Here is a 19,015-nt window from a genome sequence, read left to right on the forward strand (position 1 = left end):
ACCTCTTATCTATGTACCTGTTAGACTGGGGCACAGTCACCTTATTGTGGGAGTTATAGGTAAGAGAAATTAGAGAGCAGCCTATTTTTGAGGCCAGGATAATGATCATAACGAGTTATTTTAAAAAGATCTTGGAAACTTGCAGATGCAAAGGAAAAAAAAGAACAGTCCTAATGGTAAAAACAAGTAAGTCTGACTGCGTCATTTTGTAGTGAGACAATGAGGAAATGAGAACTCATCAGAGGGTAACTGGGTGGCGCCTGTAAAAGTGAAGATGTGCTTATCCCTCAGCAGACATTTGCTGGGAAACCCTTGCAGATGTTACAAGCACAGTTGTAGAAAATGTCTATTAGAGCACTGTTTGTAACTGAAAAATGTTTCATTCATACTTTGAATGTAAAGAATAAAAGTGAATGAAAAACTGGAAGCATCACACTGTGCTTTTGATTTGCATTTCCCCAATCATTTAGTACAACCACCGTGAAAAACAGTGTGGAGATTCCTTAAATAACTAAAAGTAGAACTACCATTTGATCCAGCAGTCCCACTACTGGGTATCTACCCAGAAGAAAATAAGTCGTTATATGAAAAACATACTTGCACACACATATATATGGTAGCACAATTCACAATTGCAAAAATGTAGAACCAGCCCAAGAGCCCGTCAATCAATGAGTGGATAAAGAAACTGTGGTACATATATATAATGGAATACTACTCACCCATAAAAAGGAATGAATTAATGGCGTTCACATCAGCCTGGATGGGATTGGAGACTATTATTCTAAGTGAAGTAACTCAGGAATGGAAAACCAAACATTGCATGTTCTAACTCATAGTGGGAGCTCAATTGCAAGGACGCAAAGGCATAAGAATGATATAATGGACTTTAGGGACTCAGGGGAAAGGGTGGGAGGGGTGTGAGGAATAAAAGACTAAAAATTGGGCTCAAAGTCTATACTGCTCGGGTGATGGGTGCACCAAAATTTCACAAATCACCACTAAATAACTTAATCATGTAATCAAATACCACCTATTCCCCCAAAACCTGTGGAAATAATTTTTTTTTTTAAATGGAAGCATCCAAAGTGTAATTTGTTTCCACATTCTTGTAAGCCTCATTACGTATCTCAGGGACAGTTAATACCGTCATACGAATTCAGAGGTGAGGAAATGGAATCACAGAGAGTTTAAGTACTTTACCTAAGGAGAGTGAGGGGTGAGGCAGGATTTGCAGTCTAGAAGCCTGGGTCTAGAGTTCTCCACTCTGCACTATGTTATTTCTGTAAATTTCTTACTGAAGACTGTATGGAAATGTAGAGTGAGACAGAACTAAAGCTCACCAGTCTTAGTCCATAGGGGAGTAGTGACTACCCAGGGCTTGCTAAGTGCTCAGTAATGTTAATTGAAAGATCAATCAATATTTCAATGCTGGGGCAAAGAGTGAGAAACTGGGGAATGTCCAGGAACCAGCTATCAGGATAAGGCAGGACTAGAATTAATGCAATAGTCCTCACAGGTCCCCAAGTCAACAACAGAAAAATCAAAAGCTAAGGTGGCTCTTGTTTGATCAAGGACCTCTTGTATACCGACCTGTTAGGCTGCCGCACAGTCAACATGGGAGTTGTAGAAAAGCTACTTGAGAGTGGTTGATGGTAGCAGTGAGGCATTTGGAGCTGGAGAGAAGGCTGATTCTCCTCAACTAGTATCAGACTGAGTAAGGACTTAAAGCTTCAGAAGTCTGAGCAGCAAACCTGAGACCAGGCTCCTCGGGACAGGCCATTCATATGCATGATAGAGTTTCAGTGATGAGTCTCAGAAGAAAAAAGTTTATGCATGTTTTCCTTAAAAATATGTTCACTTATATTTAGGGAATCCTTCAGATAGCTAATCTAAATATGTCTGTAAAATGTAGTCTCATTCTTTTTATGACATTATTAGTATAATAATATGAATATTTCCCAGTGGACTTACTTCCACACTTCCTTCAAGGAGTCTCCATTTTATTTCATACTTGAAGACTGTTAATAAATAACTCTCTAGCTAAGAACAAGTCAATGCTAAAGCACTTAGCTTATGTGACCTTCACATTAATTATTTTTATGACAGCAGCAGGAACTTTCAGCTGCTTTTCCCCCTTCCTTATGAAGCCACGTGGCCCCAAGCAGACACAGTTCCCTTACTATGCTTAACGGTGGGCTTCTTAGACCTGTGCATATCTTAAAAGCTCTCCCTTGAAGGTGCCAATCCAAACTCCAAGTTTCCCCAGCAGATTTAAGGGGCTTTACATCTACTTGAGCGTGAGTGTTGTGAGATGACTTTGAAATTCTTACAAAAACTGAAAGTGAAATGAGGAAGACAGATTGAGCAATCCAATTGGAGGGTAAATGCCAGCAAACCTACTGTACAGTAGGGGTAGAGATGCAGAAAGGCAGAAAGAAGAAAATTCAGGAGAACTCTCCTGAGGGGTGAGCCAAGCCCTGCCATGTAGTGCACACAGGACATCAACAAACACAGATAACAGGAAATGATCCATTCCCTGTGGTCACTTATTCTAAAGGCCCCAACCTTCAAAGTTCAAGTAGTGATATGGATGACTCCACAGAAAGGGAGCAGTCACGCCTTACTTCTTGCCTTAAGAAAAGAGAAGAAATGAAACTGAAGGAGTGTGTTTCCATCCTCCCACAGAAGGAAAGCCCCTCTGTTCGATCCTCCAGAGACGGAAAGCTGCTGGCTGCAGCCTTGCTGCTGGCACTGCTGTCTTGCTGCCTCACAGTGGTGTCTTTCTACCAGGTGGCCGCCCTGCAAGGGGACCTGGCCAGCCTCCGGGCAGAGCTGCAGGGCCACCACGCGGAGAAGCTGCCAGCAAGAGCAAGAGCCCCCAAGGCCGGTCTGGGGGAAGCTCCAGCTGTCACCGCAGGACTGAAAGTGAGTTTGCAGCAGCTGCAAGCCTCAGGCAAGATCCTGCCTACACTGCTGCCTCTCCCTCGCCTCAGCTGTCTTTCCAATAATGTGGAATTTTTCTGTTCATAGATCTTTGAACCACCAGCTCCAGGAGAAGGCAACTCCAGTCAGAGCAGCAGAAATAAGCGTGCTATTCAGGGTGCAGAAGAAACAGGTATGTTTTGGGCGCAGACACTCCCTTAGGAGTCAGGGATTAGAGAAAAACATCTAGTGTGGGGGAGCTAGAGGTGAGTATCCCCTCTATGAACCTATTAAATAGAGACTATAAAATTTGCCATCCAAAGCAGACATTGCTTTAGAGCAAAGCCCCAGCACTGGCAAATGTAATAGGCTACATGGGTGTGCTTTTTCCTCCAATGAGCAGATGGTGTGAGTGGAAGCATTTCTCTGTGCATGTGTAAGTATTTATCTGTGCATTAAGCACAGAGGAGGTAAAAGGGCCATATGTGTTTCCTCAAGTAGATAATGCCCTCCCATGTGAGAAGCATTATTCATCATTCCAGAAAAATCAAAAAAAGCCCTACGTGTTAGATTTAGACTTTGCTTATCTCGGTCATAGAAAGTGATAGACATCTATTTTCTGAATGTGCATTACATGTTGTGAAACCAGGTAAAGGTTGTAATGAAAGGCCCTGTATGTTGTGCTTTAATTTTATTTGTTAAAAAGGTTATTTTACACACACATACGCGCACACACACACACACAGATTTTAAAGCTTTTCTTTAAGGTATGCTTTTCCAGGAGATCCATGCATTTATCATCTTCTTATCATCATCCTTTAGTGATTTCTGACTTTCTTCATGTTCTGCTCATTCCCCAGAACTCTACAGAGTTGGTGGGGCCTACCAAAATGATCAGCTCTAGTTCTTTCATTTGAAGGTGAAGAAAAGAGTCTTTGTATTACATTTATTAAATTATAACGTAACAACTTCTTGATATTATTGTCCTTCTATTAAATATATTGAAAGAATATTTTTGAACACCTGGAACGTATCGTACAGCTATAGACCAGAATAGGCATTTTCAAACATACTATTTTGTTTAACCTTCACAGTGGCTCTATGAAGTCCACAGAATACTTGCAATAATTTATGTGTATTTTCACTTCTGGAGAGAATTACATAAGAAACGTAGTGAGAGATAGACCAGGGACCCTTCTATCTCTGTCTCTCTCTCTCTCTCTCTCTCTCTCTCTCTCTCTCACACACACACACACACACACACACACACACACACACACGTGTGAGGTACCCTGACTATAAATTTATTTTTTGACTATATGCTTTATTCATTAAAAAATTATTTTTTATTTTATAAAACCGTAATTTTTGGTATCTGATTATTATATCTTTGTACCAGTGATCAGGAATAACTGGGCGTAAACTAGGAAACATGCACATTTTTATTATTTTAACACATGAATTATTTTTATTGTTTGCACTTTATAATCTATATTTCTGACATAATTGAAAATAATATGAAATATATACTATGGCATTTTTTGTTTTGACTTATACAATAAGGATTTTTCCTATTTCTAAGTATTTTTCATATATCTGTATAAATTTATCTAACAATTGTTTTAGTTATTTCTATTCTCTTTGTTATAATAAAACGTGCAAAAGTTTTGTACAGAATTCTTTTATTTCTGTGAAATTATATATTCCATATAAAATCCGTATAGTGAAATAGCTGAGCTAGGGAGAAGAAACATCTTCATCATCCTTGTTTCCAACTGCCATATTGTTTTCCAAATGAGTTACACATGCAATCAAAAATGTGGTGTACCAGTTCTCCACATTCTTGCTAGCATGTTATTTTTAAAATGTATTTTGACTAGTTTAGTAGTTGTAAAACAGTATCTCACATTTACTAATATGAATAAACTTTCTGTTTGTTTACTAATATGAATAAACTTTCTGCATATTTTGATTATTTATAGTTTTATCTTTTGCTTGTTTACTAATATGAATAAACTTTCTGCATATTTTGATTATTTATAGTTTTATCTTTTGCAAATTTTTATTTATAACTGTCTCCAGTTGTCTGTCCCATGTTTTTATAATTTTGGATAAGCTCTTCCTAATTAGATATATTGATTATTGATCAAAATTTTGATGTAAATATTTTAACGGTTTTGCTGCTTTTTTTACTTGAACATTTTGCATTTCTTTATAGTAAAGCGATAATCTTTAAAAAATTTTCCCTAGTATTAAAGCTAAAAATACATTTGTTCATGATTTGTTAAGTAGTTGACTCCCCGCCACTTTGACTTTTTGATAGTTGAGTGTTTTGTTTTAACTCATTAGTCCTTCTGTTGTTTATTTTGATGAATCATCTCGCATTGGCTTTAACTTCCCCCTCTGTCTTTCTTCCTTCCAAACTGCTATCGCAACCAAATGTATTAAATAGTTCTTTGTAACTCCTTGGTGTTGAAAAGCTTACTGTGTTTCATTCAGTTCCTCATAAGAGTTGAATCTATGTGAGACTCTTTTTTTTTCATTGATTAATTATTCTATTTATATGCTTTAAATAATCTTTTTAAGGTCATTTGTATTATAAGAGGCTTCAATAACTAGTAGGGTCAGGATTCTTCAATCTCCTTAACCTTCACTGCTAGTATCCTCCTGTTTCTAAGTACTAGTTTTAAAAATAAACTTTAACTTTACAATTTAAAAAAAGGCGTAGACTCATTTCAGCAGATTGAAGAAGGAAAAAAATAATAGAGTAGGAAAGAAATATCTTCTTGGGTCACATTGTCCCAAAATTCTCCTATTAATACTTTCATGTATTTGTGTTTTAATGGTATCCAGGAATAGTATACTGATGAGAATCTCTCACCAAATGATTTGCAATTTGTAGATTCAAACGAAGTGAAAAAACATGTACCCAGTTTTCCACAGCCCAGAAGTAGTTACTATAATTATTTCATGGTTTGTCCTAGACTTTTTAGTAAACCTTGATACAGTGTGCAGATAGGTATATATTGCACACAGTTGAGACTTGAACAACACAAGTTTTAACAGCATGGGTACACTTACAGGTGGATTTTTTTTTCAATAAACCTATTGGAAAATTGTTTGCAGATTTGCAATAACTTGAAAAAACTCATGGAAGAACTGTGTATCCTTGAAATGTTGAAAATATTAAGATTAATTAGCCGTGTCATGAATGGATAAAATATATGTAGATACTAGTGTATTTTCTTATTACTATCATAAAATATACACAACAGTTAAAAATTCTCAAAACATATGCATACAAACAGACTGTACATGGCGCCATTTGTAGTCTAGAGAAATGGAAACAAACATAAACATGCAGTATTAAGTCATAACTGCATAAAATTAACTGTGGTACATATTGTACTACTGTAATAATTTCATAGCCACCTCCTGTTGCTACTGCAGTGAGCTCAAGTGGTGTATCTGCTTAAAACACCATGTGATGCTCATCATCTCTGCATGAGCCAGTTGTATCTCCAATAAATTGGGAATTGCAGTAAGAATGATTTCTCATTATTTGTGTGTATTTTTCATCTTGCTTAATGCAATATCATAAACCTTGAATAACACCATGAGACCTATGGAAAGTGCGACTAATGATGCTGGAAATGCTCCCAAGAAGCAAAGAAGGGTCATGACATTATAGCTGACCCTTGAACAACACAGGTTTGAACTGCGAGGGTTCACTTATATGTGGATATTCTTCCACTTTTCACCCTGGAGACAACAAGACTACCCCCTCCTTTCCCTCCTCCCCCTTAGCTCACTCAATGTGAAGAATGAAGAACTCTCTAATGATCCACTTCCACTTAATGAATGGTAAATGCCTTTTCTCTTCCTTATGATTTTTTAAGTAACATTTTCTTTTCTCTAGCTTACTTTATTGTAAGAATACACTACATAATACATACAATTTATGAAATACGTATTGATTGAGTTTTTGTTATCAGAAAGGCTTCTGGTCAACAGTGGGCTGTTCGTAGTTAAGATTTTGGGAGTCAAAAGTTAAGCACAAATTTTTGACTGCATGGGATCAGTGACCCTAACTCCTGTGTTGTTCAAGGATCAACTGTATTTGTTCATATATGTATATGAACAAATATATATATATTTATACAAATATATATACATAAATATATATTCACACAAATATATATACATAAATATATATTCACACAAATATATATACATAAATATATATTCATACATATATACACAAATATATATACGTGTGTGTGTATATATATAGTGTGTGTGTTACGTGTATATACTCAAATAGGACATAGTATGGACACTCATAACATTCATAAATCCAAGGTGGAAGGTTTGAAGATAAGAATCTTAATGACAGGTGATGTCTACTATTCCTTGTTAATAAAATTATGAAATTCATTTGAATGTTGCTCTAGATACTATTCTTTGGTGGAGGGAAAATTTATTTTGTTTAGCATACTCCAAAATTAATGTTTATATTCCCAAAAAAGTTGTAACACAAGGACTTTTTTTAGTAGAAATTTTTTGGCATTGAGAAAATTCTATGCAGCTTTCTTTGATTTTTGTTTTCATTCAAGTTCTGATTTATTTTCAATAGGACTCAAAACCGTAAGTTGTCCTTTTTACTTTTAAAGTGTTTATTTATGTTCATGTTTATTAATTGTCTACATGTTTTAGAACCAAGTATTTTTATTGGAACTTCACACAAACTGTAGATGAAGGGAGGGGAATTACCATCAGCCAACATGTCCCAGTGATACTCTCTTCCAGGCATCCCATGGGTAAACAGTGATTTTACTTAATTTCTTAATTTTAGAATTTAGTACTTTGGCTTTAGTTTTGTTTTTCTTAATTACTTTGTGTTTCAAACCAAAATCTCATTAAGCTTAATGCATTTCATAATACCATTTTTGATTGTAGTATAATAAACAGAAATGTGGGGAAATCCAGGATTAAAAAATTGCCAAATAGCTCATATTAGCCAAAAATTCACTTTTAAGCCCATAACTCTGTTTGGAGATATTCCCAATTTAAAAAATAACTAAAACAATATGGCTTTGAAAATATTACATAATAAAATTTATTTACAAATGGAATCATGAAGATCCACATTTTGAACATCACTTAACTATAATTTTATTAATTTTAAGAACCTAAAGATAAACGTCTTTAGAGTCTGTCAAGAAAGTGAATTGTTTCGAATGGGTTATCACTGACCTAAAAAGGTTCATTGTTAAAATTAGGTAACCTTTGTATTTTCTTTCCTGTTAATTAATAACTATTGGAAATTTATGTGTTTTAGGTTACAGAAAGACAAAATTATTTTTATTGATAATGTTTATTATAATTGTCTCAATTATAATAATAAAATAATGGTAAAAATATGAACAATTCAAAGTAATGTAAAGCAAGAATAGAAAAAATTGTCCGTAGTTTACCTTCCAAATAATTATTGTGAGATTTTGGTCAATCTACTTTAAGTTATATTTTTCTTCATTTTTAAGTGAGCTTGGGATTGTGTAAGAATTACACACAGCTTGCGAAGAGTACAGAGTGTTGGCATGTACCCCATCCAGCTTCCCTAATCCTAACATCTTATATGACTGTGGTATTTCATTACAAAAAGGAAACCACCATTGAGACTTAACTATTAGCTAAATTCTACACTTAATTTGAATTTCACGAGTTTTTCCACTAATGATTTTATGTTTTAGGATCCATCAGGATATCACACTGTATTTACCATTTTTTAAATTAAAATTTTGAATGTAGCATATATAAACAAACACCTAATATTATAACTTAAGTTTTCTATAGGATAAACCTTTCTAGTTGCTAAAAGTAAAGATATCAATACTATTTTTGAGTCTTCTTTTTTGAAATCCAAAGTCCAACTCCTTTGCAAGGAAAGATGAGATGTCTGACCAGTCTGTAATGTCCAGTCTTTGCCCGGTTGGCATTTCTGGCTTAGCTGTGAGTTCCAGGCTGTAACATGAGTGTTGGAAGCATGCAGTGTAGAACTTGACCATCCAGCCCTTATCAAAATTAGTCTAACTTGAGCCTCTTACCCAGCAAGGGTGTGTTCCTTCGTGGAACAGAACCAGCTGGCTGCTGCTTAGGCGATCTTTGACCAGAGCTTTCCCTGAGAGTTCTTTTTTCTTTTCCCCTGCTTCAATACTGAGACTTTTTTTCAATGTTGCAAGAACTGTCTTCTGCTCAATTTCTGGAAAAGTATTTAAAATTGAAAACACTGACCTTCCAACCAAATCTTTGACCTGTTCTTGTTAAGCTTGAGATTTTGGGAAACGGAAGAGCTAGGAAACAAATCATTCCACACAGTCAAATGTGATATAATGTCTCTTTTACACAATCTTACATTATCGTGAGTTGAAGAGAAACAGAAAAATGATAGTACATATAGTTAATTAGCAAATTAAAATACCAAAAAATGGTAAATATGTTGAGAACGTTAAATGGTTAGGGCCAGGTAATGGGTATCAGGAATGTGAAGGGTGAGGAAGGGAAAGAAGTGTGGCTCCATTTTGAATGGAGAGGCCAGGTTAATTAAGCCCTTCTGTCTCTTCTTGAAAGCTCAATAATTCTTTATACTTTTGACTTATTTTTTTTTTAACATTGCAGACATGGGTAGGTGATTTTTTAAATAAATTCAAAATGTTTATGCCTGTGTTGTTTTTATCAATACTTCCATGTGAATGGAAAATGTTAGTTTTAATGCTTATTCTTTTTATAGATCAACTCCTACTTAAAAGAACTGCATTAAGCAGCTGCATTTTTGTCGTGGCGATATATTTTTTTAAAAGACACTAACGTTTCTGAAGAGTTAGAGACAGAGAAGGTTTCTCTTCGAATAGATTTGTCACCCACTGTTTCTGCAAATATCTGAGGTAGGCACTCCATAATATACAGAGAAGAGGAGAGCAATGCAACAATTATTAAGCATGTTTCAGGTGCAAACACTGTGTTGGGCTCTGGGAATGTATATCATTTAACTTCTGAACAACTCTGTTAGCTGGGCATTATTGTTTTCGTTTTAGATGAGAAAACTGCAACCCAGAAAATAAATTGCCTCTCTCAGCAAGCTAATTAATAGTTGGAGAAGTTAAGCCAAACTGATGCAAAATTTAAAAGAACCATAAAATAGATGTTACTTACAATTCATAAAACACATCTAAATTATGACTTCAGTCTATTTTCGCAACAGTATGAAATGGATATTGCTACTCCCATTGTTACAGGACCCAAAACTTACCCAAAGTTAATCTTTGGGTCGAGGGTTTCTGTACGATGGTCCCTTCTGTGGTTACCAGAGAAATGTTACAGGAAAGGAGTCCCGATCCGGACCCTCAGAGAGGGTTCTTGGATCTCATGCAAGAAAGAATTCAGGGCAAATCCACAGAGTGAAAGCAAGTTTATTAGGAAAGTAAAGGACTAAAAGAATGCCTACTCCATAGACAGAGCAGCCCCGAGGGCTGCTAGTTGCCCATTTTTATGGCTATTTCTTGATGATATGCTAAACAAGGGGTGGATTATTCATGCCTCCCCTTTTTAGACCATATAGGGTAACTTCCTGACGTTGCCATGGCATCTGTAAACGATCATGACGCTGGTGGGAGTATGGCAATGAGAACCACCAGAGGTCACTCCTCACCATCTTGGTTTTGGTGGGTTTTGACTGGCTTCTTTACTGCAATCTGTTTTGTCAGCAACGTCTTTATGACCTGTATTTTGTGCTGACCTCCTATCTCATTCTGTGACTTAGAATGCCTTCACCATCTGGGAATGCAGCCCACTAGGTCTCAGTTATTTTACCCAGCTCCTATTCAAGATGGAGTTGCTCTGGTTCACATGTCTCTGACATCATTATACAGATTTAAAATGCTTCAAAATTAAGTGTCAAACTCATGGTTTGACAACTAATTGATTGGAGAGGTAAGATTTGAATTCATTATCTATTGACTGTAAATTCTGATTTTTTTCAATGATAATAGCTGTACATGCTTAATTTTCAAATGTGACACCAGATTTGAGAAAAAGTATTGGGTCTGACAAGCTCCAGGGTATTACAATTATTGCTAGTGAGAGAGACATCAAGTTGAGGAATCAGAGAATGCTGTTAGTGGTAGAGATCACAGACTGCGAGATTATCTAGACCGTGGTCAAGAGAGCTGAAGTGGGTTTGAAGATGGAGCAGACTTGGGTAAGAGGACAGAATATCTGAGGTTATGAGGACAAGGTAGAAATAGGAAACAGAAATAATTCAAGAAAAGGTCTTGTTTTAGTAGGCATAGAGGCTTATCCCATGCAAACATCTTTATATTATCCCTTTCCTCTTCTAAATTTGTAAATTTTTCCAAGTGCTGATCTGTTGAAGAGTTTTTGCAAATGCAAGCTTTCTTCCTCCCCACTCCTCTCCTCTGCTTCTGCTCCTCTCCCCTCCTCCGCCTCTGCTCCTCTCCTCCTCTTCTTCCTCCTCCTCCCCTTCTCTTCTCCCTCCTCCTCCCCTTCTCTTCTTCCTCCTCTTCCACCTCTCCCTCCTCCTCCCCTCCTCTCCCTCCTCCTCCCCTCCTCTCCCTCCTCCTCCCCTCCTCCCCTCCTCTCCCTCCTCCTCCCCTTCCCTTCCTCCTCCTCCCCTTCCTCTTCCCCTCTCTTCCTCCTCCTCCTCCCCTTTTCTTCCTCCTCCTCCCCTTCTCTTCTTCCTCCTCCCCTTCTCTTCTTTCTCCTTTTCCTCCTCCTCCCCTTCTCTTCCTCCTCCTCCCCTTCCTCCTCCTCCCCTTCTCTTTGTCCTCCTTCTCCTCTCCTCTTCCTCTTCCTCCCCTCCTCTTCCTCCTCCTCCCCTTCTCTTCCTCCTCCACCTCCTCCTCATCAGGCTGACACAGGGAAAGGTAAGAGAAAGGGGAATAACTGTGCTGTGACAGCTCCTGACAGCAGCTATGAAGTCTCACTTTCAGGCCTTTTTCTCTTTGTCTGCCCCACTGGAGCCTCTGGAAATTACAAATTAAGACATTTTAGGAAAATGGTGCACAACCACTTACTTTAAAAATATTATAGAGTGCTACACTCCTGTGGATAGAGATTAAAAAATGTATTACTAAGATTTTCTCTTGCGGAAAGTGTTTGCTACATAACTGAGGGTTCAAAGTCTATTATGAGAGGGTCCACAATTCATGGAAATTGTTTTGTTTTACGGAACCCCTTTTCCCTCAAGCATTGACTTAATTTGATTTAACATGTTTCATAAAGCTGGATTTAGTGACTGGTTTTTAAGAATTGTTTGGAAAAATTGAGTGCTATTTTTCATGTAAATATTGTTTCGTATATTATTCTACGGATTTTTTTTTTAAGTTTGCTGTAAATCAGATACTGAAAATTTGTGAATGATTGTCCTTAGTATCAAGTGATTCACAATCTAGGGAGAGAAACAGTTACAGAAACAATCATGTGTATAGTAACATGTATTTCAGTAGATGATATGTAAAGTATAGTGGGATCAAATATGTAGCTTAAAGGATTGTAGAAAAAGTTTGTATTTGATTTGAGTACTGAAGGATGAATGGAGTTCCACTGGATAGAAGGTAAAGTATATTTAGTAGGAGGGAACAGCAGACATACAGTCGTGGAAGCACGGAAGATGACCTGTCATTCTGAGGTGTGTTTAAGTACAACTGGGTGTGGGTGGGTGACATGCATGAGACTGAATGTTGACTGGGCCAGGGCGTGGAGGAACTGGTTTGTATTCCAGGGAGATGCAGTGAGTGAATTGTAAGCATTCGAACGAGAAGAACAAATTTGCACTTAGAAAGATAATTCAGGAGGAAATGCAAATGATGGACTAGGAATTGTGGAAAAGAGAGACACAACTTGGCAGGCTAATGGAGTTGTCAGGAATGGTGAGGTAGGGATCCGAATTTGGGCTGCTATGCTCCTCCTCTTCCTCCTTCTCTCTCTGTGTCCCTCCTAACATCACCCTCTGCATAGATTCATGAACTGTTAATTCTGTCCGTGATGCTCCTATTGCTCCTCTTTTTTTCTGGTTTTAGTTGAAGTGTCACCTCCCAGAGAAGCCTTCCTGATTGGATCAAATGCCCGGCCCGGGCACCAGGAATTAAAGTTGAAACTTTAATTCTGTCCGTGTGATGATGAGTAATACCCATTTCTTCCACTGGATTGTAAACTCCCTGGGGAGTTTACAGGGATGGCATCCGCTGTTTTTTTGTTTTTGTTTTTTTTTCTAGTCTTAGCACAACACCTGACATAGATTAAGTCCTCAGTACATTTGTTAAAATGAAGTGGATAAGAGATGGAATCTAAATTGAACAAAAGTTAAAAATTTAAACCATTCAAACTTCATTATTAGTTGAACTCCAAGACTGAGAAGGGAGAAATCAGGCATGTTTATAAAGTTGGTAACTTGGACAACTCAGAGGATAGTTATATATTCACTCAGAAAGAAAATAAGTATGCATGAGAAAGGTAAAGCATTATATTCGAGACGTTGAATTTGAAGCATCGCTAAGGCATCCAAATGGAAATGTCCAAGGGGAAGGTGAAGACTTAATTGCTGATTGTGCAATTCATTAGTAACTTTATACAGGTGTTCATCTGTGTTTATATTTTTGGCTTTATCTTACTTGACATCAGGTTGGTTTACATGTGATATCATGAAGCTACTGTTCTTCACTGGCAGGATCCTGATATTCAGTGCATTCTGAGAATATATTATTAATAAATTGAAATATTCTAACATAATTCAGTGAAGTCGTGGAGAAACACAGATGATGATATAAGTATAAAATTATCGATTTAAAATGAAAATATTAGATAAATAGTAAACTGAAGCAACATTAAGTGATGAAAATGCTTTTTTTTTTTTTTTTTTTTTTACTCTTAGTGCCTATGAGGCAATGCAAAAGGCCTGCAATTTTACATCTCCTATATTGCTTTAAGCATAAAACATAGTTAAAATATGAGTGGATACATGACAATGATCAATTACTGCTTAAGATTCTGTCTATACAAACACACACACACACACACACGCAAGTTATAGAAAATTATCATTTGAGGCCGGGTGTGGTAGCTCACACCTGTAACCCCAGCACTTCAGGAGGCTGAGGCAGGTGGATCACCTGAGGTCAGGAGTTCGAGACCAGCCTGACCAACACAGAGAAACTGTCTCCACCAAAAATACAAAATTATCCAGGTGTGTTGGCGCAAGCCTGTAATCCCAGCTACTCAGAAGGCTGAGACGAGAGAATCATGTGAACCTGGGAGGTGGAGTTTGCAGTGAGCAAAGATTGTGCCATTGCACTCCAGCGTGGGCAACAAGGGCAGAACCCTGTCTCAAAAAAAAAAAAAAGAAAAGAAAAGAAAAAGAAAAACAAAAAAAGAAAAGAAAGTTATCATTTGAAATATCTATCATTACTCCATCAGCTGTGGTTATTTCTATTCTATCAACTCCTTTCCCACACCCCCTTCCAAAAAATACCTGGCACCCCTTTCTTACTTTCTCTGGAGCACTGTAGTGCTATTATCTTTCTGAATTCTCCAAAATTAAAAACTTATTTTTATTATAAATGTTTAATTCTCTTTCAAACACACATGACTATTGGTCATGACTTCAATTTTTATTCACAATGTATCTTAGATGCTGCATTTGCATAACTGCATTTGAGGGCAAACCATCATCACCCTATGTCTTTTCCCAGTCAATCACTGAGACCTTTGCTGTCACCCTCCCTTCACAGGAGCTCACTTCACACACACACGAACATGATTTTCCTCAAGCACAAGGTCTGTCAGGCAGACCCCTCCCAAGACTGAGAACTCTTACAAGGATTTCTAGTAGGCCAATATATACTTCTCAATCTAGTTCTCTCAAAATTCAAAGTTCTCAAATTTTATTACTTTTTAAAGTAAGCAACCAAAGCACACTGCTTATCGATGGTCAAATAACACCTTATAAACTAATTCATGTATTTTCATTTCATCCTCTAAATTCATGTATTTTCATTTCAGTGAAAGTGTTACTTTAATATCATGCTTTCCCCATTTTCTTCATAAGTCTACGTCAAATATTAGATCAATATTGAGATCTTTAGTGGTTTTCTCTAGTTAACATTTTTCTGCCACTGATTATTCAAAGCTAGTTCAAGAAAAATTAAACTGCTACATTCGTCATAACTTATATCTACCAAATGATAAGTTATGCAGAAATGAAAGTGAGGCATTGCCATCCAAGATCCTCCTTCTTTAATGATGTATGGTGTAATAAATAAGATGACAGGAAAAAAAAAAACACAAAGAGATAAAGGAAGACACAGGACGCACATCTCATCCAGACTGAAAGCTGGAGGAGGCTTCTTGAATGAGATGAATGAGAAGCACTATGAAGAATCCGTGGGTGCAGGTGGTACGGATGGGATAAACGTAATGGGAATGCTGTGTGTGTAATGTTTTTCTGTTTTTCATGGGAGCCACACACAATCTGCAATAATTGCATTATTTATGGTAGTTCATATTAGATTTAGCTGTGTTGAAATAATGTATAATAAACCAGTTTCAAGTTTTAATGGATTCATTCCAGTACAGAAAATAGTATAACAGATAGTAACAATTATCTAAACTTTCAAATCACTTTTTCTGATTAAATGGTATTTAGACATTATGCTTCAAAAGGTGGCCTTTCAAACTGTAAAAATGTTTCCCATATGGATAGTATTTAAATTACACTCTAATTGTGAAGTATTGAATTTTATTGTGTCAAATATTGATCAATAGCAAATTATTTTTGTCCTTAAAGTTCTTATTTTGGCGATTTTATTTTGTAAACATTTTTGTCATTACAATATTTTGTTTTTAGAAATATTTTATGTGAAGTTTATTATGATGAGTAAATTTTCTTATGCTGTAAAATGGTATTTTATAAGATTACGTATTTTATACATTATTACATCATAATCCCCAGAAACGTATATTCAGAAATGTGTCTCCATAGGCTCAGAAAGGTTTTAATGTATATTATTGCCTTGCTTAGTTAAAAGAAAAAAAAAAAAAAAAAAACATAAAAAATCTATTCTTAACCTGTTGTGTAATTCCTTTCAATTGCAGTAGAGGGAGAGATGTGTAAAAGGCATTTGAGAACCAAACAATAATCAATTAATATGACAATTGTTATCAAATTGTGTTTCTTATGTTAGACTATGCGTTTTCAAAACTCTTGTGGTTAGATATCTATGCTACTGGAAGACATTAAAAATAATATCGCCTTTTTTGCTCCTTTCTTTGTGAGACAAATCTTTAGCTGAGTGCTAATTTCCAGCCTAAGACCAGATCTATGTTGAATGAGAAAGAAAGTCTTAAAAGACTGAATAGGAGATAAGTTGATAATAGCTGAAACAGTTGAAATTTGATAATAGCTATCAAATTTCCTAAAGCGAGTTGTCTTGGAAAAGCCAAGTAACTTTCTCTGGAACAAGGACAATTGTTCATTCTGTATACATTCTGCAACCCTAGGCAATTTTATCATTGTTCAAACATCAGAGCATACTTACACAACTTCAGTGGCTGTAATTTACACCTCATTATTGAAACGTCAATTTTATATCTTATTTTCTCTTCTGAAGAAGAGTTCTTGAAATAAACTTTTCTCTTTAAAGCACATTTTCTGCTAAATGTTAGATTTCTGCTACTACATGAGAGAATAGAACACTGTTTTTCAACGTGTAGGTTGTGGCCAAGTTTTAATTGGGCTGTGGAGACTAAAATGGAGACATTTTCATAGTGTCAAGGCATTACTTATTAGGTAAACTTCTCTCTGACTACACAGAGTATCTAAATCTGCTTTAGTTCATTCAAGGCTGTTATAACAAACTACCATAGACTGGGTGGCTTATACACAGTAGAGATTTATTTCTCCTAGTTCAGGGGGCCGGAAGTCCAAGACCAAGATGGCTGAAGATTTTGGTATCTGATGAGGACTTGCTTCCTGGGCTTGTAGATGATGCCTCCTCACTGGGTTCTCATGTGGGAAAAAAGGGCAAGCTGGCTCTCTGGGATCTCTTTTATAAGGATACTAATTCCATTCATGAGTGCTCTGCCCTCAAGGCATAACCACCTCCCCAAAGCTTTACTTCCTAATACCATCACCTCAGCAGTTAGGTTTCAACATAGGAAACTGGGGGCAACACAGACATTCAGACCATAGCCATCTCCTACTGAAGCTTTTGGGAAACAGGGAAAGGATGACTTGAAATAGGAAGTCATGGCTGGGCGCAGTGGCTCACGCCTGTAATCCCAGCACTTTGGGAGGCCGAGGCGGGCGAATCACCAAGTCAGGAGATGGAGACCATCCTGGCTAACATGGTGAAACCCCGTCTCCACTAAAAATACAAAAAAACTAGCCGGGTGTGGTGGCAGGCGCCTGTAGTCCCAGCTACTCCGGAGGCTGTATGCATTGAGAATCATCTTCATAAAGTATTATTTTAACTCTGAGTAAAATATTTGCTAGATAAAAAACTAAACTAATATTTTCTTAATCTAAAACATGCAAGCTTAGATTTATGTTTCATATTTTTCACAGATGTTTACTGCTTTATTGTATCCTTCCAGCAGGTGTCCTTAATTTGCTTTTGCCTAAAGGCATTTCTCCTTATTTAATGCAATGTTAGTTTCTTAAATATTGACTGAGATATTCAATATGTAATATATGATGTTAATTGATGTTTTCAGGAAGCTTTACTGATTATATGCAGTCTCATGGAAGTCTTGCATTTTATTTGTAAAAGATGTTCTATCTCTCTTTCTCTCTTTGGTCCAGTATATTTTACCAAAAGCTTGACTTTGGATCCAGCGTGAAACAGGTGGGGTTTAAATTCTGGTCCCATCACTTTCTGTCTCTGAGTTCCTGAACAAGCTGTTTACACTTTCCAAGCCTTAGTTTCCAATCTCTAATTTTTAGGATTCCTGTGAGGATAAATGGAAGTGATATATACTAAGTCTTGGTACACTGTCTGCACTTAAATCTGTTCAATAAATATTAGCATTTTTTAATTTCAGAAGTGTCAGAAATAGTATTTTCTGTGGTAATAAGTCATGATCTCATGTTAGATTTTTTAAAGCAAAAGACTAGAATGATCTTATAAGGTTAACTGTTTCATGTATTTGGTAGATGTGCTAAACAAATGATTAAACTTGCTTTCTCTTCAGCCACTTTTCAAAGCAAATTAGGTTAAACTGTACAGGTGATATACCTATTATATTTTAACAGCACATAGAGCTTTTCTGAAATGTCATGAATTTCATAGATATATGATATATATAAATATATATATAAATCAATGGGCAAATATCATAAAGTAACTTTAAGAATAATATTATGCAATCAATGTAAAAAGTGTAATTGATTTAGTGTTTCTGAAAGAATGGGTTTGTAGCTTTGTGTTCTCAGTTCATTTCTTTATTATTTCTACTCAAGTAACTAAAATGATAAATTTTTGCTTTTTAGTCATTCAAGACTGCTTGCAACTGATTGCAGACAGTGAAACACCAACTATACAAAAAGGTAATAAAATATCCCCAGTACTTTTTCTACTTAGAATTCAGTCCACTCCAAATATTTGTAAGTTTCAAGTCTAAAGACTATATTTGAATTGCATCTAAAGTCAATCATCCCTCTCAAAACTTCTTATAACCAAATAAAAAATAATAAACTTACATTTATTCAAAATGACTTGGGAATAAATAATAATTAAGGCTTAAGTAAGGATCTAATAAGGAGAATGACCTTAGAGGCACTAATACTTAGAAATGTTAAATAATTAACATTACAATAAAATAAAAATCAATACTAAATCAAATTTAATTTTTATTATTTAGACAGCATTTTGTCTTTTAGAATGAGTCAAGACCATCTTCACAAACACAAATTCTCCTGTTATATTCAGTTGTAAAAATCATAGAAAGAGGAAAATAAAACTGAACAGATTATTAAAAAACTGTATTTTTAAAATAAATTTCCAATGTCAAATTATTG

At 36.1% G+C, this 19,015-nt stretch overlaps 1 protein-coding gene across 2 annotated transcripts in view; it reads left to right on the forward strand.

Annotated features, from left to right (window-relative positions):
- Positions 1-969: 969 nt before the first annotated feature.
- The window catches only part of TNFSF13B (TNF superfamily member 13b), a 39,226-nt gene continuing 21,180 nt past the window's right edge, over positions 970-19,015 (forward strand). Inside the window, exons 1-3 of one of the 2 annotated variants that reach the window (XM_003914065.5) lie at positions 974-2,928; positions 3,034-3,118; positions 18,488-18,544. In XM_003914065.5, the coding sequence (XP_003914114.1) occupies positions 2,590-2,928; positions 3,034-3,118; positions 18,488-18,544 (481 nt within the window). In that variant the 5' untranslated portion in view covers positions 974-2,589. Of the gene's footprint in view, positions 2,929-3,033; positions 3,119-18,487; positions 18,545-19,015 lie in introns of both variants that reach the window. The other variant, XM_003914066.5, reaches the window with a different exon arrangement.

This window comes from Papio anubis, chromosome 15 (assembly GCF_008728515.1).
Source record: "Papio anubis isolate 15944 chromosome 15, Panubis1.0, whole genome shotgun sequence".
Classification (NCBI taxonomy): Eukaryota; Metazoa; Chordata; class Mammalia; order Primates; family Cercopithecidae; genus Papio; species Papio anubis.